The sequence below is a fragment of the Nelusetta ayraudi genome, unplaced genomic scaffold, assembly GCF_046127955.1.
Source record: "Nelusetta ayraudi isolate G7.1 ecotype Tasmania unplaced genomic scaffold, CSIRO-AGI_Nayr_v1 ptg000120l, whole genome shotgun sequence".
Taxonomy (NCBI): domain Eukaryota; kingdom Metazoa; phylum Chordata; class Actinopteri; order Tetraodontiformes; family Monacanthidae; genus Nelusetta; species Nelusetta ayraudi.
Genome location: NW_027466170.1, coordinates 1421714 through 1442217, shown reverse-complemented (window position 1 = coordinate 1442217; position 20504 = coordinate 1421714). Strand labels below are relative to the sequence as shown.

Genomic DNA, 20504 nt, shown 5'->3' with positions numbered 1-20504 from the left:
AAGGCTTGTCACTCAAGGCTACAAGCGTTTTTGAGTAAAAAAAAAGAAAAAGAAAAAAGAATAGTCCTGTCTATTCATCCGTCAAAATGAGTCAATGTGTTCCGTGTCCCTGAGGTTGAACTAATAACCAGTATGCTACACTATATTACTTATTTTGTTGTTTTTTAAAAGCAGTGAAATGAAAAGTTCTGCCCCATTTTATCACACTGACACTCAAAATTCCAGAAAAGCTGCAGCCAAGGAGTCTTGCACAAATGCTTTTTTATATTTCTGCCTCACTTCTACCTTTCATTTCTACCTCATTCATGCACGCCTTGTCCCCATGCGCAATATCACTTATCTTGTTCCAGTAACGTATACGTCAGGAGCATAATGCGTACAAAAAAATGAAGAAAAAAAAATAAAAACTCCTCCCCCGCCACAGGAGGATTTTAACTGATTGCATTAGAAGCAGCCCTGCTGCTTCCATTTACATTTTGATAGGTGCAAAATAATTCCCCACAACTGGGATTGAGTTCACAAGTAACGCAACACTGTTTATTAATCAATTTAACGGTGTGTAGATGATCATTACTGATGAAGTGCGCTGTTGATTTGATGCTGTGTTGTGAGGAAGGCTTCTTTTAAAATTTGGCATTGGAAGCAAACTTTTCCGGGGCTGGACTCAAAAAACAAAAACTAATTTGCACTATTGATAACTGTGGGGTTTTTTTTTTTTATCTTTTTATTCTGTTCCTTCACCTGCTGGCGGTTGGATGGCTCCGCCCATCTCTTCCATCTTCTGTTTATTCATGTCTTGTGCCATGGCCATTTTTTCTCAGATTTCTTTTTTACAATCCCACTATTTCTGTTCTCTCTAATTTTGTGCACACAAAACACAAAAATGGAGGGACAAGAGAACAGAGTTGACAGACGGTGAGGAGTTTGGACGAGGACGAGGAGCGGATCTCGAGCTGGCCGTCTGCCACAAAGTCAGAGAACAGGCAGAGAACCGAGCCAGAGAGGCTGAATGAAGTTGTGCTGAACGGGTATTAAAGTTGAGAGGCGACAGTGAAGAAAGAAATTGGCTGACGAGGAGGGAATGAGCGAAGTAAAAAGCAAGAAGGGGCTCTGGTTGGAACAAGGAGGGTCGGCGACAGAGCAGAGTCAGTAAGTGAACGTTTATGACTCTGAACCCTCACAAGGTGGCGCTGCTCAATGAAACCGCCAGCTCAAATCCGTCTTGTCGGGAACACATTTCTTTTATTTACACAATTTATTCTATTCTGTTTCATGAATGACTGAAGTTTAAATGTATCTGTGGATGCAGCCTTGCTGGTCTTGCAGGAGGGCGGAAGAAATAAATAAATAAAAGTGTCCTTTTCTCTCCTGAATGCTTCTAAAGGTTCAGCAGATTGCGGCCGTAAAGCTCTGAACGGCTCTCATGGCACCTGCAGGGTCACAGTGGCCTCGTTACAAAGTGGGACCACTTGCAGCATAATTGAAACAGCCATTCCCAGGTACAGAGGTGCTCATCCCTCTGTGTTCCTCTGGAAAGGCTGAACTGCCCCCACTGGTCAAACCTGTGCACCACACACTGACTGCTGCCTCCCTGGGAAAATAAACCTGGAGGTCAGCGGCAGTGGCTCAAAAAATGATACAGGATTTAAACTCCACAGATGGTGAAGTCAGAGAGGCGACTGAAGGTGTCGACGGTCCTGTGGACACACAGCTGACTGAAGTTGTTCTGCACCTCCACTGGCTGATTGGCAGCAGCTGAGGAGAAGGTCACAGGTGGAACCAGCACTCCTGATTAGCAGGGAGAGACTGACTGACCTGGATTTAGGCTCCTGGACCACAATGGAATTAATATTTTTTGGAAAACACGTGAATACACAAATGAAAACCTGCCACTTCCTTCCATTGCTTTCTCCGCATGCGAGATTTGTGGAAACAGTTTTTTTTTTTTTTCAAGTATTACTAAATGACAAACAGAAGAAGAAAAAAAACAACCTCCTTGATCATAATAAAGGCTGCAGCCTTTATTATGATCAAGGAGGTTGGGTTTTTTTTCCTGTTAAAAAAAAAACTGATATTTTTCTTAGGAAATCAAATTCTTTGACATCTGAATCTGAACAACCTGCTTTAGAACTCAGGTGGGGGAGGGAGATTTTCCCAGTTGGGAATTTAAATTAGCATGAAGGGAGAAAAAGGGCAGTTCCACCTTTTCTTACCTCCTGTTTTTAACCTGAAGTTGCAGGTTGAATTCATTACAATAATGGTGGGACATCAAGAGCTCGGTAATGCATTTTCACCATGACCACATTCTGGAGGCAGTCCGAATATTACTGACGACTAATGATGATAATGAGAAGTCAGTCAGGAAGAGGAAAAGTGTTTTGTCAACAACAAATAACCATGGGTTTAATGAAAATTATTTTAATTAGAAAATAACTAACTCAACGAAAATTGAAGAAATAGATCATAAAACTTTCACTCAAAAAAAGCCAACAGAAATGAAAGAAACAGACGCAGGAGAGTCCAGTTTTATTTGGTTTTATTAGAAATCTTCCACACACCATAAAAATTACATATACAAAACTATAAGATTTTGAAATTGCTTTATGTACACATACAAAAGATAAAGCCCAAAGAAAACATTGGTGGGGGGGGGGGGGGGGTGAAGGGGGAACAACACAGAAGGTGACCACAAAATGTTTTGTGTTTTTTTTCCTCTCTCTGTCTTTTTGTTTCTAGTTTGGCGGTGGGTTCCTTGCAGTTTGGTTCAGCTTGGAGGGTTTTTTTTTTTGTTATTTTTTTTTCTTCCCGCGTCACCGTCTCTGCCAACTTGCGTCTCTGCAGGGAGTCGTTCCAGTCATGAAGAAAACGAAGGGCGATGACAATGCAATATACGCGCGCACGTGCATGAGCAGACAGTTAGTCGGCGCAAAGAGACACTTTATTGTGGCGCGGTCGGCCCGGTGCTCACTTTTAGATACACATTGATAATGATGATGATGCAACTGATCGGAGCACGGACTCATGCTGTGTAGGTGACAGATGAGACTGCGGCGAGCTGCTGAAGAGGCCTCGTGAGCACAAGACTGGCGGTGCGCTGCTTCTCTACGCTCTTTACAGATTTTTTTTCTCTAGTTCCAGTGTTGGGGCGACGGGACCTGTTAACGTGTTCAGTGAAAGCATGATTTCCATCATCAGGAAAGTAAAGTAAAAGGCTGGACTCTGAAAGACGTGGTTGCCACCCAGCTGCCGCACATCTCCCTCCGTCCCGACCGCCGGGCCTGGAAGACAGAGAAGCACACGGGACAAAAGGATGAGCTGCAGCGTGAGTCGTGTGCGTCAAGTCAGACATTATATGAAAGAAAATATGGGTCCCTGGTGAACGGCCAAAAGAGCTGAGAATAATATTTCTTTCAGCTGCGAGAGGGGACGTCCTTTGTTCTCTAACATAATAACATAATTACAGACATACATATACAGTGTATGTATATACATATATGTATATATATATATATATATATGTATATATATATATATATATATATATATATATATACATATATATATATATATATATATATATATATATATATATAATGACAGTGATTATATATTCATCTTTTTCATCTTTTACAGTCTTGCATTATGCAAAATTCACTTAACGCATATAATATAGAAGGGCACGCACGCACACACACACACACACACACACACACACACACACACACACACACACGCATTCTCAACCAGAAGCAAACATCGTTCCTGAGAACAACCCCCTTTCATCGTGTACATCGTTAATTCTTGCATTTCGTTAAGAATCAGTTGCACCTTGGTAAATCTGCTGACACACTTTCATTTCTGGAGAAGTGCTCTGAACACGGTCAATCTGAATTAACACAAATGACGATGCCGCTCTGTTCCTGCCAGGACTAATGAAAAGCTGCAAATCCATAAGCAACAGGGGCAGAGGGATCAAGACAAAAAAGACAAAGAAACAACATGCACATGGTGAGCCGTCGATCCCTCTGTTAGCACTGTTTATTAAATACCCTCTGCTAAGTGACTATGGATTTATGGGGTAATGTGATGTAAAGCAGCCCGCCTCCTCCTCGTTACGGAACGGCAGCCACCAGCGGCCTCGTCAGCAGCGTGGCGCTAGCCTGCTAAAATGATGAGCTGTTTGAGCCGCGCCTGGCCCGCTCTCCAATGTCCATCTCAGAATCTGACTCGAGCAATGAGATGCACACAGTCGTTCTCACACTCAGACTCTTATCTCAAGGTATTTCGATCGCTTTTCCTTTCGCAACAGCGTCCCACTTTCTGTCGCTGCTTCGAGTCGTGCAGGATGCCAGAGTCTGTCCCAGCGGGCTAGGGGAGGAGGCGGTGTCACATTCATGATCACATGCAGAGAGACAATTGACCGTCCGCAGTCACATCCGCACCTGCAGACGGCCACCCGATGTGCACGTCGCCGGGCTGTGGAGGGAAACTGGAGAGGACTGCGCCGAGAGAGAACAACCTTGAGTTGCGAATCGAACCCGCAAACTTCCTGCTGCGAGGCGACGCGGTGCTGAGCTTCTGGAATGGATGAATGCATGAGGCTCCAGGAAAAGTGCAGGGTAACGACTGATGATCAGCCCATTTGCACATTAATGACACCGTAAATCGAAGAAAGTGACACTGTAAAATGTTAATTTTTCACTCTGATTGTGGTGAATTGAATAAAACAAAGCCTTCTTAACATTTAAAGCTCACAAACAGCATTCAAGCAGCAGCTGCCTGTGTTTCCAAATTCAAGAGAAGTCAGCAAATCCCCTCTCCTCGGCTCCGCGGTGACACCGGGTGACCTTTGCTGCAACGCCAAATCTGAGAGACTGCAGTCCGATCGTGCTCTCTCGCCAGACAGGCTAAAAGAGTCTGCAGCAGGAACGAAGCCCCGGCTGTTAAAAACCCCCTGCTGGCCTCTGCCGCTAATGCGCTGCCAACGTGGGCATGAGCCGAAGCGACACGCGCTCCTCTGATTGGTGCCTGCATGTAATGCAAAGTGAAACTTCTTCAGACTCGGATTTTTAATCGGCCCTTGAACTTCCGCTAATGATCATTTTAAAACGCGGCTGACGGAGGGAAACTTCCTCATCCGCCGTTACCAAGTGTTGGAGTTTCACAGAGGAAGGGGAAAAAACAACTAATGGAAACCCGCTGAAAACTCCATCAGCCTCCTGGGCTGCAGTGTGTGCACGTTAGCTCTCGCAATTCAGTTTCCGCGCAATTAGAACTCGACATCCAGACAAACATCTTTTGACAACAGAGGGCAAAATAAGCAGTTTGAGTGGATGAGTGGAGATTCATCCTGCAAGGCAACTCCATCGGACTCCAATTTACAATTTACTTCTTGTTAGACACACAAAGTCTTTTGTGCTGAAGTCTGCCACACACTAGCAGCACAGATTTTAGGAAAGCAGCATGCAGTTGGAACAAACCGCTAACTGTCCCTTTAAGGTTAATGGGCAGCCTTCCCAAGAGAAACACGTGGCATTGTAAGTGAAAGCGTGTTCTTAAAACTCCATTTGAAGGCGAAGCAGTGAGAGAAAGGTGTGTTTTGTGTGTTTTAAATTGGATCAAGTCACTCAAACCATTGGTGGTCTGTATCCTCCTCAGACGGGGGGATTTTCAGACTAACAAGCTCCTCAATGCGCCACGCGTTCATGGCCCGACCTTTTCCACACAACTCCACAATGAACTAAACAGTCAATCGGAAAAGAAATACAACTTTAACGAACAAATAAACAAAAACGCTCTGGGGGTTTTGTTCAGCCTGACATTTCAAAACAAAAACCCGCGGCGGCATCATTTGCATAAAGTATTGAATTTGCCGGTATACCAATAGGGAACCAGTGTGCACTTCATCCAATCACGTGACAATCTCGCCATTTCTACAGTCAACACGGGGATTTCACCTTTCGCCTTGTCCCTGCTTTGATGATGTTGTTGTTTTTTTCTTACCTGGCACAGATCTACTAGCAGAAGCAGCAGCAGCGGCAGCAGAAGCTCAAGGCTCCTAATCTGACGGCTGGTTGATGACTGGAAAGTGGAACCTCCGTTAGGAGAAATCAAGCCCGCTGAATCAAAGTCCCCGGGGTGAATGTACGTGCAAACGTGTGTGTGCGCTATAATTGACTCAGTGGTTATGTTCTCAGCACCCGACATTGTGTTACTCATGCTGTCCTGCAAGCCTGATGAGACATGATATTTGAAAATAAAGATGATATCTGTACACAAATCGATGGCCAACTTGGTTTTCGACGGATCCCATTCAATTATTATTTATAGTTGATTATGTCATCACACAGGTTTCTCAGGCGGTGGAGCTGAAATAAAAGTAGTTTTTCCAAAGTGATGATAGTCATAGCTGAGGAGCCAGTTTCTCTCTACCTTCCCAGCTTGGACAGAGGTGCTCGGGCGATCAGATGGTGCCGGGGAACTAAACATAGCTACTTTTGTTGCAGCACTTTCGCAAACTTTGGAAAGTAAAACATATCGTTGTCCAAATACTCATGGTTTCAACTGGTAGTTAACGCTAAACCATAGATGGCACGGCAGTTTATCCTGTGGCCACTCGAGGTATTGCATCCAAAAGACCCATGTCGCCCAAAGAGCATCTTTCCCATAGACTAAGATGCATCAACGCCTGTAGAATGGTTGACAGGACACCGCTGACCACATTTTCAGTGAGGAAATGGCCAAAGGTTTTCAATGTCCAAAGTGTTTGCATGTGGTTTCTCGACTCAATCCAATTGGCTGATGCCTCCTGAGGCATCATGGTAGTTGATGATGATTGGAGAGAAGTGAGACTCAAACAATGCATGTTACACTGCATTCAAATGAACAAACCTGTGATTCGAGGCGTCAAAGCCACCTCGATGTCCCCATACTGCGCGGAAACGCTGCATCAAACTGTTGTGTTTCCGTTTAGGAGACCTGCAAGTTTCCACTTTGCAGCAGCGACGACCTGTCAGTGTCACCCATTTCCATGTAAATCACTTGAAGGTTTATTTTTTCTGTCTTATATTTGCATCCTGCCAAACAACGGCACCCGCTTTCGTCTTGTTTGTGTCCTGGAGGGGCATCGTGGATCACACAGTCCTGCCCTGCACCGCTGCCAATGAGCTGCAGGTGGAGCTGCCAGTAAAGTGGCCAATTTATTTCCCCCAATAAATAAAAATACTGTCCAATAAAGTAATAATGCTATGGGAGTGTGCAGCGCTCCGTTATTAGTGCCTCTCTTTGTTCCGCCTCTCCATCTTGCTCTCTAAACACTCCACACTTGACTTTTACACGCTAGTGTGGCGTGGAAATGTCAGCCAGTTTTTGCTCACTCGCTCTCCTCGTTGGAATTCTTTTCTTTTCAAACGACTTATAAATATGAATCGCTGCTCGTCTCTAGCTCGCACTCCCGGGCTCTCAGTGCCAATTAACAATCATTCTGCTGCAGTCCAGAAGCAGGAGTTTAAACCTCTCTGGGTTTCTGCGGCAGGATCTAAGTGCATCTGACAGATGCGCCCTAATGAAAACAATCATCCTCTCAGCCAATAAAACCGCTCATTAGCTGCGGCGCTCGTTGTCATTGCTGCCGAGATGCCGAAGCACAGAGCCTAATAGTTTCGAGTAGCATTCCGAAGTGGGACTTGCTGGAGATTGTGCCCTCTGCTTATTTTTTTTTCCAACTTTTTTTTTTTTAATTATTAATTTGTGTTGTGTAATGGTTTAATTTGATTGAATAAAGCTGATGGGACTTACAGGATGTACAAGCACAGCAGCGCTTGAACTAGCGGTTATCGTGGCTGAACACACCGAGCTGCTGCACTTCACAGCCTTCACTTTTTTTATTGCCCACTTCACTCCAGACAGGAGGTTCACTTTTTTTTAATTGTCTTTAATACAATGGCGCTATATTATGCTAATTATCAGATCTTTATCTTTCCTCCCAGACTCCAGTGGAGACCCTTTGCGTGACTAATTACAGAATTACAAAAAAAAAAAAGAATTAAATAAAATGTCTATAAATATCCAGAAAGTCTTCCTTGGTGAAGCTTTGTTGGACAAATTCAAGGATGGCCTCAGTGGGCGGAGCTAACACCTGGCTGGAGGTGTGGCCCCTGACCTGGTAGACTTGAATGACTTTAACTGTCTTTATATTTACTTTGTATATAGACTTGGGCCACTTTCACAAAAATGCTAATCACTAATGAATAATGAATAATACGTTAAGTGCCTTGCGCGCCCAACAGGAGGCGCCAGCGATCTGGCAGGGCCACGGTGACACAGCAACAAGCTTCTTCCTTCCCATCTGATCCTTTAGCCTCTTCTGACTCACTGAGTGCGCGGCTCGTCCGCGTGTTGACATGTTTGCTCAGCTGCACGCTCCGTGTGGCAGCGCCGCCGAGATCCTTCCCGCATTAACGACTACGACTAAGAGGGCGGAGGGAGCGGCTGCATAAAGAGCACAGCATGAATTCAAAATTGACTATTGCAGAGATCTGTGTGTGTGTGTGTGTGTGTGTGTGTGTGTGTGTGTGTGTGTGTGTGTGTGTGTGTGTGTGTCAGCTGTTATTCATGGCAGCGGGTTTTTCTTTCAGCAGGAACCAAAGACCAACGTTTCCCGCGAGGAGCGGAATACAGCTGCGGCTCAGCACCTCCCACCACAGCGTCTTCTTCTTCGCACGTCCCACTCACTGTTCTGCTTCTGTCTCAGCTTCTATGCCTCATCTCGTCTCTGTTTCTCTGACTTTTCCTACTCCTGTTTGTCGTTTTTGCATACCCCGTCTCCTCCTCCTCTTCATCCTCGTCGTCTTTAATCCTCAGCCCCCCCCCAGCCTTCACCTCCCTGATTGAAAAACAATCTTCTTATCTTGTACGGCGGTGTTCGCCTCGTGTTGATTTGCTCATTTTACTTTTGTTTCAGTGGCAGCCACCCTGTTGCAGGAAGAAATAACCGAAAAAATCTCATGTACCAACAAAAAGCATTGTTTAGAAGTGGTGCTAAAATGCCTATAACGTCTTGTGCAATTTGTTGATAAAAGAGGACAAACTAAAAGATAAAAAGTTGTTGAAATTTGGAGAAAAAAATAATCTTTGTGTGTTTGTATCCTGGTTCTTGCAAAAGAGCTCACATTTTTTTTTAGGCGAACTTTCAGAAGTTGTGTTTACAATTCACTTATTTTAAGGAAAAGTCAACCACAGTTTGCCGAGTGCAACTCAGTCGGACCAGATCAGCCCAGGGCGAGCACGTACGTGTGGATTATTAAGTCTCAAAGCGCCTCACCATCTCTCCATTCGGGTTCTTCCGTGTTATTTTGACACAGCGATGCAGCGACACGTCTGGCCACAGCGGCGCCGCGCCGGTCGCCACATGCTACTTCAAATCCAAGTCAGCACGCGGATTGTATGTGACTGCATGGGGGGGGAGAAACGTGCGGTGCGTCGTCTACATTTTGAGGTCGGAGCAGCAGCATCTGCACCGCAGGACTCCGGGGCTCCGCAGGCAGCAGAATACACCTGATGAATGCGGCCTCATGCTGCTGTCGCACGGCCGCAGACAGGAGGCGACATATCAGCCGAGCCGAGCCAAGCGGTTCACCACATGTCGAGCTCCCACTGCGAATCCAAGGCCAATTTATAAAAAGATCTATATATTTTTTTTCAGTGCACTTTCATTTTTAGTTAAGGCCGAGATGTCCACACGCCATTCAGGTCTCTTTGTAATCATGTGGGAGGAACATGCTGCAGGCAGGACAATCATACGCTCAGCGTGTTTTGGTCATCGCTTCACTTTAGGCGGCAGGAAATGATGGAGTCAAGGTGGAGAAACAACGCTATCGCTTTAATGACAACGGCGGGGGTGAGGAGGATAAAATGATGGAATAGTACTCCGGGGCAAGTGAGCAGGTTTTTTTTTTTTTTTTTGCTTTGATTTGATTTGATCACTGCATGGGTACTGCAGAAGAATTTAGAGTGGAGTCATTCATCATCATTTGACACAAACAGCCCACAGGCAATGTATGTCATGTAAAGGTCATTTTTTTAAGGTCAGGGGTCATATTACATTCTGACCAAGAGGGGGAGCCGAGCAAAGAGTTAGAAAACGCAAACCCAGCCTGATTTGGTCCTGACAGACACGTCGCAGACATCCGTTGACTGTCGTTAAGGCTGCAGAACGCAGACCGTCTGGCAGGTCGCAATCTTTGTTCGACCTTTTTCACCTCGTGTGACGATTTCGTATGCTGTGTTCTTCTGCAGCCATGACTGACGTGCGCTTGTTCAGGCTTCCCACCGACCACCAAACCTGCATCTGGTTGTGATGATAATGACTGATGGGAGTTCTTGTTTGGATTGAACTTGTGGTCACGCTTCTGACCAAGCTGCAGCAAGAATTCCCACTTTTCATAGTCGCATCTGACATTTGACTATCGTGAAAAACTGTGTATTGTGACCCAGGCATAAGGTTGTGTGCGTCACTGTTTGTGTGCAAAACGCTAATGGCATTTCACTACTGTGTCGCAACACTGGTAAATACCACTTTCAGAAGAGGCCACAAGTGACTGAAAACTAATTAGCAATTAGTTACTCCACTAAATGAGTGTGAGCATGAGTATCAAACTGTGAGGCCTGGATGGGTTTGTGATTCCGTATGAGTACATGAGGCTGCGTACAGTAAAGCATGCTTCAGTCAGAGGGCGGAGCCATGTGGCTAACAAAAGAGGCAGAAAGAAACAAAATCTGTAGAAGAATGTTGGAGAAGATTCAGGAGTTACTGCCAATTGGCCCAGTGGTAGTGATTCCTGTGGGTCAGCTGGCACTGGCCAATAGGAAGGCTGCTCTCAATAAATTCATTTACTGCAGCTTGTCAAAAACGTCCTGAAGCCAAACTTTGGAGCCAACTATCAAGTTTTCTGGGAGGTTCTGTTCCTGTGAATGCATTATTTCTCAAAATGCACATTCAAGGCTTTAGGGAAACACTGCTGTTGTGTTTTCAGCCCATTACCCAACCCATACCTAAGTGCATATGAAGAAATTGCCCCCCAAACTTCTCAGCTCAGGCTTATTTCAACTAGTTTGAGCCACATTTGGAGTCCTTCCTCCTGTTAAAAGCCATTGCTGCTCTAAGGAGAGCAGTTTGGAGAGACTATTATTGCTGAAAGATATGCAAATACGTGAATGTGCTTGCTCATAGGGCCACTTCGCAGAGTTGTGCCTGGCCGGAGCGTTAAAACTTTCTAGGGGGAAAAAAGGAAAGTCGAAAAGCGAAATCAATTTATTTTGCTGTGCCTTGCGGTGGTATTGATAGCAACAGAGGAGATCAGGGTCATCTGCTGACCGCCCTGCTCTGCTGTCCCCCACCAACCACCCACCTATCCCTCTCCCCTCACCAACCACCCCCACCTACCCCAAAACACATCATTACTTTGGCACAATGAGCCAGTCTACGTCGCAGCCCCTCGGGCCCACTTTTACTCCTTGATGGCCACAATTTTCAAAAACTGTTGGTCACCTCAAGAACAAGTGAAAGTGCAGCTTCATCCATCGAAATTTTAGATATAAAATACAAAAGTGCACAACTGAAGGGTCAGAAAGCAAAATTGAGAAAAAGAAGGAGAAGAAGAAAAAGAAGAAGAAGAAGAAGAAGACGGAGGAGAAGATTGGTATTCCCTTTCAAGTCAGTAGCACATCTCAGAGCACTTTCTCAAGCTTTCTTGTTGATCCTGAGGGAGCTATTTTTGCACCATGTTTATAGTTTGTATTTTCACACTGTCCGCTCCCGTCTCTCTCTCTCTCTGATGTTTGAGTATGTGTGTCCATGAAAAAAACAAAACAACAAAAAAGACACGCAGCAAAAAATCCCAACTTTGTTAAACTTGATCAGGACGGCTGTGTTATAACTAAGCAGCTGAAATGACGGAGATGTCCATCGTTGTTGGTTGCCCTGAGCATCATTTTGCTCTGCCATTCTTTTATATAACACATGTTGTGTTGACATAGAGGGCTCCAGGAAACAACACTGATGACGTGTCCGAGTTAGTGCATCGGAGGATGTTCATAGAAACAGTTGATATTTGTGGATGCTTTGTGGCAAAATATCCTAATAAACAAACAAATATATTAACAATTCATTGTCACCATTTCAAGCGCGGGACAAACCATTTCCATGTCTGGCTTGTGTCAGCTTGCTAAAGGCACAGTTTGGCACCTGGTCAGTTGCTGGTTGCACTCTGGCCTTCAAAACAACACAACACGCGGAGTCGACAGAAGTCTTGCTGGGACGTTTCTTCAGTCAGCAATTGGCGACGGCATTCATTCAACAACATAGAGGGGGGTCGACCGCCGGTGCTTTGGCCAAAAGAAGTAGGCGGACTTGTGTCAAATGATGAAATGTCTTCCCTCGGACAGATGGCAAAAATCAGGGCTGGACAAAATGATCATAAGATGACTCACTAAAGCTGCACAGCGTGTGCAAAGTAATGTGTGATTTGGGACACAGCTAGAGCTTTAACACCAAGAGCTCTGAATATCAATTAAAAATATCGCTCTTGCCGAAAGACGACTGCTTCACACAACCGGCCGGCCGACTGCACTGAATGGAGCCGCGCTGTTAATCGGCAGTTTAATAAACATTTCAGTGGAAGGCGAGAGTTCCGCCTCCTTGCAGCGTCATAGATACCGCCAAACACCTGAACGTCCGCTCCCCAGGGCTGTTAGCTCATAACCACCGCCAGCGTATTATATCGACTTTGGCTGAGAGAGAAAAAAAAAAACCTGGTGTTGGTGGTAGAGAGGTATTTAATGGGCAGAGAGAAGTGGAACAGGTGAGTAACTCAAGAGAAGGAAAGAAACTGGAGGAGAAAGACACACTTCCTGTTGCCTCATATATATATATATATATATATATACATATATATATATATATATATATATTTTTTTTAGAGGAGCAGTAATGACACCCAACCTGCCGAGGGAAGGAGCAATTTTACGGCACCTCATTGAAGCCGTGCCCTCGTTATTGTAGGAAGACCCGGGCGCCAGCATCAAAAACTCCCCGACACTCTGTGCCACCAACTGGCGGGCTGTCGGCAGGTCGCAGCAGGGTCACACAAATTAACGAGCGCAGGGCGGGGACTGCGCAGCCAAGCTCCTCATTTAGCGACCTGTCGGTTGGGTTCACGGCCCCAGGAGGTGAGTTTACTCACCTGTTTCAGCAGGACTGGAGACAAAGGAGGGGGCGGAGCCAACCAGGGTCTTTAGTCGCAGCGGGTGTGGAACCTGGGGTGGCGGATAACTGGCCCATCGGCTGCTGCTGGTCGGCGTCGCTCCGTCTTGTTCCGCTCCCCTTGTTTCTTTCACCAGTTTCGGGTGAGTCCCCATAGCGCGGTGCCGATTGTGTGTTTTTCCGTTTCTTCCCTCCCAGGGATTGGCCGATGAGAGGAGGCTAAGATCCAGCTCCAGTTCCGTCGTCGCTGTCGCCGCCGGGCAGGATCGCATTTTTTGTTTCACATAGAATAATAAAATAGAGCCACTTTTTCAGGTCCCTTTTTAAGTTTATTGTCAGAAATAGTGAGCCATAATCGTTTGTATGTCTTTGTGTGTGTGTGTGTGTGTGTGTGTGTGTGTGTGTGTGTGTGTGTGTGTGTGTGCCATACAAGTTCATATCAAAAAAGGTTGAACCATCCGATTCTTTTCTGTGCGACTTCAGTCCAAGGAATTTTTTTTTTTCCTTTGTCCTCTGCAACATATTGTAAAAATCCAGCGGTGGAAGTGATTTCTTTTTAATGCTCCAAACTTCTTCCCATTTTGCCATCCACTTGCTTTTGTTGCACTTTGTTCCAGATGGTAAGTTCATAATTAATTTTTCTGTCTCTCTTTTTTTTCAGTCACCATATGTTGCCTCGTGTTGCTCCGACATGTCTACTACTTCCAAGCCTTCTCAGGACTTTTTTTTTTTTGTTCTGTTTTTTTCCCCCCTTACAAAACAATTTTGACGGCCGTCGTGCCGACAAATTGGATCGGTGCAGCAGCTGCTTGCTGGCCGACATCGGTCCGATCGAGACAGAGGGACCGACATTAGCAGTTAAAAAGTAAAACCGGACTGTCTGAAACTCCACGAATCCATGGAAACACAGAAATGGGGACAGGAAACGCTAGATGAGGGAGAAGAGCTTTAAGGGCTTTTTATTTTATCTATTTGTTTTTTGTGTATTTTTTTTTTTCTTTCATCTTCAGAATTTTTCACCAGCTGCTCCCTGGCGGTGACGTTTCTTCTTCTCCACATCTGCTGTGCGTATCAACAACATCAGGGCTCTGGAAACAAGACACGCACACAGAAGAAAAAAAAAAATTAGTCTGGTGCAGAGAAAATAACATACAGAGACCAGAGGGAGCAAGGGGACATCAAGGGAAAGTCTATGAAAATTGGGAATGATGAGGTTAAAAAGACAGATTATGAAAAAAACAAACAAAAAAAAAAGGAAGAAAGTTTTGCAGGTGAAGTAAAGAAAACTAAAGTCCAGGGGAACAAAATGTTTTTACAACAGCAAAGAAGCATAATTTAGCACCTGTGAAAACTGCTGAGGAGGCACGATTAAACTTTAAGTGCCTTCTATTTCTGTCGCCTGCCGTCACAAGTGGAACTCGCCTTCCTTCTGCCCACGGGCCAGATTTGGATATCGTCGCAGGCGTAACGTTGCATCTCTTTAACTTTAGTCGCGACTTGAAACGGCTCGTATTAACGGAGAGACGTGACTGTTTTCTATTTTTGTCGTTCTAGTAGCTCAGTGAAGGGGAAGCAGAATCGTCGAGGGAAGTGAACGTTCACACGTCCAGCTTTTCTGTCCCCGCCCACGGACAGTCGTGATGTCAGACTTCACCGTCTGTTGAATGTTGTGACATTTCCAGACGCAGCCGATCTGCCGCACGGCAGCCGGATCGCTCACATTTCAACTGGGAGACCTCACTCATCCATCTTGCCCATGTCCTCAGAAGCAACCGGCTAAAACTGGATCCCAGCTTCAAAATTCCAGAAGAATCTACAACTATGTAGGAATAAAAGGTGAGATCAAGTGGAACTTGCGCTGAGACTTGATGATCACTCTTGAGCTTTGCTTCAAAAGGTTCTGACACTTCTGCGTTATACGGCCTGTAGATGTGCATGTGCAGTAGTGTCACTTCCCATCATGAGTTTCTAGCTCCCATGATGCATCAGAACACATCAGCCAATCTGAACGAGTTCAGCCACAGGAAATAACGCAACGTGACATGTTGGAAGTCCAGTCTCCGGTTCATACAATACATCCAGGCTGAGGTTAAATTGGTGACCGGTTTGCCTTAACAACACTTTAATTAAACACTTTCTGTGGGCTCTAAGAACCATCTGGGAAATCTTCCACCTGGTTTCAAAGCACAATACAAAACAAATACATTTACCAGTACAGGTTGCCTGACGGGGGAAGCGGATGGGGGGAATGGGGAGAGGATGAAACATGCAATAGCTGGAAGAGTGATGAAGCCAGTGGGACAGGATATTGCCACAGCTGTTACTTCTAATGGCCGTGTTTGTCAAAAGAGCGTTTTCTTTAAACTGTATTTGTCAGTGAGAGCGCTCCTTAACCGGCTCCGTGCACAGCCAGTGTTTATTGTGTCAGTTTGGGAATAAAGCAGAGTCATTTGAATGCCTCCGAGTGTTTTCATCCATCACCAAGCCGCCGCGCTTCTCCCCCGACTGTTCCTCCATCATCCCGTTTTCCTCTCCCCCCACCCGCCGCCGCCACCGTCCCGCCCCCTCCCCAGACGGATGGCGGCGATCAGGGCGGCGCAGGGAGGAGAGAGCGATAATGCAACGCGAGCGGCGGAAGTCGGGGAGGATGGAAAAGGAACGGCGCACACAAAAGAGGGCTGTGAATTAAGTGAAAAGACGTAACGGAGGGGAAGAGCATCACAGAATGAGAGAGTAAACAGCCGCATTGCACGCTGGGCATCCAGAAGAAACAGAAGAGGATGAAAAAGGGATGAGAATGATGGAGGGGAGGGGAAGGAAGAGACGAGAGACGAGAAGAATGAAAAGAAAATGATACATTTGATTTAAAAAGAAATGACATTTTGCAGATGCAAATGGACATCTGTGGTTTTTATGGTCAGTGTTTGGCAGAAGGGAATGGAGAAGAGGAAAGGAAGATAAAGAGAATATTAGATATAAAAGGACTGGGTCGCACACTTGACAAACTTTGCCATTGTATTAGTCCAAGCTGCTCTGTTTGTTTGTTTGTTTGTTTATTTATCTATTTTCCCGAAGGGATGAGTTCTACCTCTGGACACTCTGATCTCAGCAAGTCGCCGTCCCTCCTCCTGGTGTGTTAACGTGCGCTCTGGGAAAAGACCGAACTCTTAGTTACACCCGATCGACCGACCGTCCGCAATCAATGGGCGAATGTTTGCGCTCAATTTACCGCTTTGAAGTTGGTCGTCTCACAGATTCAGGACTCAGTGCCAGTAACTTGCATGAGAGAAAAATAGAGCACAAAAATAGAGCAGCTTCTCTGCTTGTGCTGAACACCATCAGGAATCTGTGAACAGTTCTTGAAGGTTTTGATGTGTCAAACACAGTGACACTGTAGCACTGACGTCTGGTGTCACAATAGACGCGTGCAAAAAAGGAGGAAAGATTTATACTTAACTGTTCAAAAAAGACCAAAATCAAAGGTTTCTGGCAAAGACGATGCTGCCAAAAACTCACAGATGTGAGAAAAGTCCATCCTTTATTCTCTTTGTCACACAGTGTGCGCTAAAACTTGCAGTTTTGTGACGTCACAAAGGTCACAAAGAAAGAAAGCTGAAAATGCTGGTTTCGCTAGTTTTTGTGGCTACAAAAAAGATGCTTTGCTGTGAAATATGAGTCAAATTTGAGAAAAAAAAACAAAAAAAAAAACAGGTTGGACTGTAACACATCAGCGAATTGCACGGAGTGAGACTCCTGCAGACCGCTGCGGGGGGAAAGTGACGCATGCCCAGAGTCAAGGGTGGGACGGCGGGGAGAAGCAGAGGGGGGGAACAAATCCTGGGAGGGGGACTGAAGTTTTAAGTCATTACTCATTGTGTTTGCTGTCGACGTGCTTTTCTCTCTCAGTGTGAGGCCTGAGAGACCCCTCAGATCTTAAAGTCCCTCCACTCGACACTAGGAGGCCGCCTGACGTCTGCCGCTGCCGACGGAGAGAAGACAGAGAGAGAAGGAGACAGACAGAGAGAAGAGAGAGAGACGGAGGAGAGGAAGAGAGACAGAGAGTGAAGACACCAAGAGAAACAATAAGTGAAAATCCACTGACACAGATGCAGCAAAAAAAAATAAAAAAAAACAGCGGCAAAAAAGCAGCGACAGAGAAAAGGGGAGGGAGCAGCGTAGAGTCGGGACAGTTGGAGGGAGAGGATGGGGGGTGGGGGAGGAGTGAGCGGGTGGGTGAGCAGGGGTGGGGGCTGGGGGGAGGGGCGGCTGTTGCCAGAGACGGGAGACGGATTCGGGGAGACAGACGGCAGTGAAGGATGAGGCCCAGCATACGGGACGACGCGGCCAGAAGTGATGACAGATTAAAACACACTCAGGAGCGACAGGGAAGAGGGTCGGCCGCGGGACACCGGGAGGGCGGAGGGTTTGGGGGGAGGGGAGGACGGAGGAGGAGGAGGAGGAAGAGGAGGGAACACACGCCTGCACTTCACGCAATCTGGCTCGTCCTTGTCTTCTGTCGTCTACACTCCGCCGACCCTCCGGGGAGAGTCTCGGCCAGCAGGGGGCGCTTACAGCTCCTGCGCCGGTTGACCAGGCCCTGCAGGGGGAGCCGACACCTGGTTGGTCCGGACACTCGCCGGGGGTCTGGTCGCTGTCTCGACTTTGGGGGTCGCCTCGTTTTTGAATCCCTTCATATGTTCACCCAGTTTGAACTGTTCACACTCACAACCTCAGCGACATCTCATCTAAGCTGTGCCTTTACTTTGACAATGTTTTCCCGCATGCTTTACTGAAGATCAGCCCTTTGTGATGTCACAAAGTGCACCAATCCCTCCCTTACTCGTCCCCCAGAAAGATGTTGGCTCCGCCCTCATGTTTTTTAACAACCAATTAAGCACCAGGTGTAGCAGAGAGCAGTGACTCTGCATTCTGTCGGGAAGGTTGCAAACAAAGGGCTAATAATTGCTCTTTATTCATCACGTGGGACTGCTTCACTGGAGATCTGAAGTTCAGCACATGCTTAATCTCAGTGTTCCGTGGGAATCCTGGAGAGTTGCTTTTTCAAAAGAAACACAATTTAAGTGTTAAGTGTTGTCCTATGCTCACTTGAGGACATTTAGTTTTAATAGACGACTTGGTAAGGTGCACACAGATTTACCGCACGCTGTGAACATTTAATTTGCGCATGTAGCGTTGAACATGTCCGCCGTCAGCTCAACTCTCAGGACATTTTCAAATTCGCCCAATTAATTTTCCCTGCTGCGAACCTGTTAGAACCTCCATTAGAACTTCCTGCCTCTCTGCCTTGCATACACACGTGCATGGCGAGGGCCCAGGCTGGCGCCGGGGACTAAAGGTCGCCCGAGTCACGAGCTGATGCGTTTGTCCTTTTACACGAGGCTCATTTATGCAGGACTGCAAGAAGGAGCTGGACTTCAGTCGCCTGCCAGCAGCCAAAGTATTTTTCCATCCGTCAGCCTGGCCGCCTTTTTTTTTTTTTTTTCCTTTTCCATTAACAGTAACAGTAGCCGCACGCAGTGTTTCTGTATTGATACCGTTTGAAGTGCACGCAGGCAGGAAACAATCAAAGAGCTCACTTTAAAACGAGTCATTGCACGGCACGGGGGGAGGGGGCGGGGGGGGGGGGGGGGGGAAGGTGGAGGTATATTTATGTAATCACACAGTAATTAACCAATGACGCGCACTCCTACTTGCTGTTTGGCTGTTGAACCGATATCACTGTGCATCACATAATCACGATACATTATGCCGAGCACATAATTACTCTCATTGCGGGATTCCCCACTCAGTATTCATGCCGCCGCCCGACGAGAAGTCAAATTCTCCTCGTTCATCCTTCGTTTACTCATAGGAGAGAAATCTGTTCCTCTTTTTGTCATCGACCGCACACTCAAAAGGTCCCTTTTGAACAAAAATGTGACTTTTCCAAAGTGCACAGTTCTGGAAAGGAGCACTTTGTGATGTCACAAAGTTCAACGGTACTGAGACCGGCCTGGTTTTTGTCCACTTCCAAACAAGTGGAAGGTCCAAACCAAAAATCAGTGTTTCACGCGAAGCCAAAAAAACAGTGTATTAAGCAAGGGGGCTGCAAACAGCAGGCTAAATATGCTTTGTTTTAACCCTACAGACAAATATCTTTTCAGAAGTGAACAAAAATAAAAAGCAGTCTTGCTTTTCCATGTTGTCATATGAACTCAGTTTTTTTTTACCCCAACAAATGACGAATCTGACCTTTTCCTCTTTCAAAGGATTTTTCAGAATCACTTGCGAACACGACTCGTGCGCCGGTTCGTTGCAAACTTCCACCCACGTGGAGACTGTGTAACGCTGGCATGCAGGGGGTCAAGCTGTGGGCCTTTTTAATGGCTCCTCTGTGTGTGTGTGTGTGTGTGTGTGTCAGTGTCTGCTCCTCAGTCGCTCTGAGTCACCGCCGTTCCCTATGATCAGATCAATGTCGCCTTTCCCTGCAATGCAGCAACCAAGAAAAACGCGTCGCTAGTTTGCACATCTCACGCACCCTCAGAAAGCCCACTTTTCTTTCCTCCTTGCAAACAGATGGGTTTAATCGCTTATTGCCGGTCCGTCCTCAAAGTGGCAACAGTAACTAAAAAAACAGCAACGACGGCTTAAACTTTTGTCCCTCCCTGTGTGAGTCAGCAAAAAAAAAAAAAAAAACACTAACAACTATTGTGTTGTTCTCTTTGAAAAGTTGCCTGACTGACACATTTCACAGTTCATGGAAGGTAAGATACGCTTGAACTTCTTAATTGAACCTGTTGGGGAGATAACGGAGTCCCTTTTTTCTTTCTTTCGCTCTTTTTCAGGCACCTCGTCTCTCCAGCAAAGTGAAAAGTTGTCTGTCCCTGCCTGCCGAACTCCAGCCCAGGTACCATCCTAATGAGCACCCATCAGAACCCGTCTCTTCAAACTCTAATTTGGCCTTCAAACTCCTGGAGAACTCCGGCTCAGCCTCCTGCTCACTTCAAAGATCCCTTCAGGATCGGCAGGGAAAATGACTCAGGGCGCCAACTTCTTCAACTGTAAAAGTAAAAGCATTTTGAGCAAATGCCTGTTTTTTTTCTTTCACATTTAATGGACGGCGGGTCAATTAAAAACATGACCCACCGCTGACAGAGTTTACGAAAGGTTGAAAAATATTTTCCGCAGCTGGCCGGGGTTAATCCACCTCCCGCTCCAGCCTTCTCCAGCCACGACCTCTATC

At 46.1% G+C, this 20504-nt stretch overlaps 1 protein-coding gene across 3 annotated transcripts in view; it reads right to left on the bottom strand.

Annotated features, from left to right (window-relative positions):
* Nucleotides 1–2529: 2529 nt before the first annotated feature.
* LOC142904013 (leucine-rich repeat and fibronectin type III domain-containing protein 1-like protein) overlaps nucleotides 2530–20504 on the bottom strand; it is a 138310-nt gene continuing 120335 nt past the window's right edge. For 2 of the 3 annotated variants that reach the window (XM_076049945.1, XM_076049943.1), the window contains 3 exons: nucleotides 17131–17240; nucleotides 13242–14349; nucleotides 2530–3278 (listed from right to left, as the gene is read on the bottom strand). In XM_076049945.1, coding sequence (XP_075906060.1) covers nucleotides 17188–17240 — 53 coding nt within the window. In that variant the 3' untranslated portion in view covers nucleotides 2530–3278; nucleotides 13242–14349; nucleotides 17131–17187. The remainder of the gene's footprint in view (nucleotides 3279–13241; nucleotides 14350–17130; nucleotides 17241–20504) is intronic. The other variant, XM_076049946.1, reaches the window with a different exon arrangement.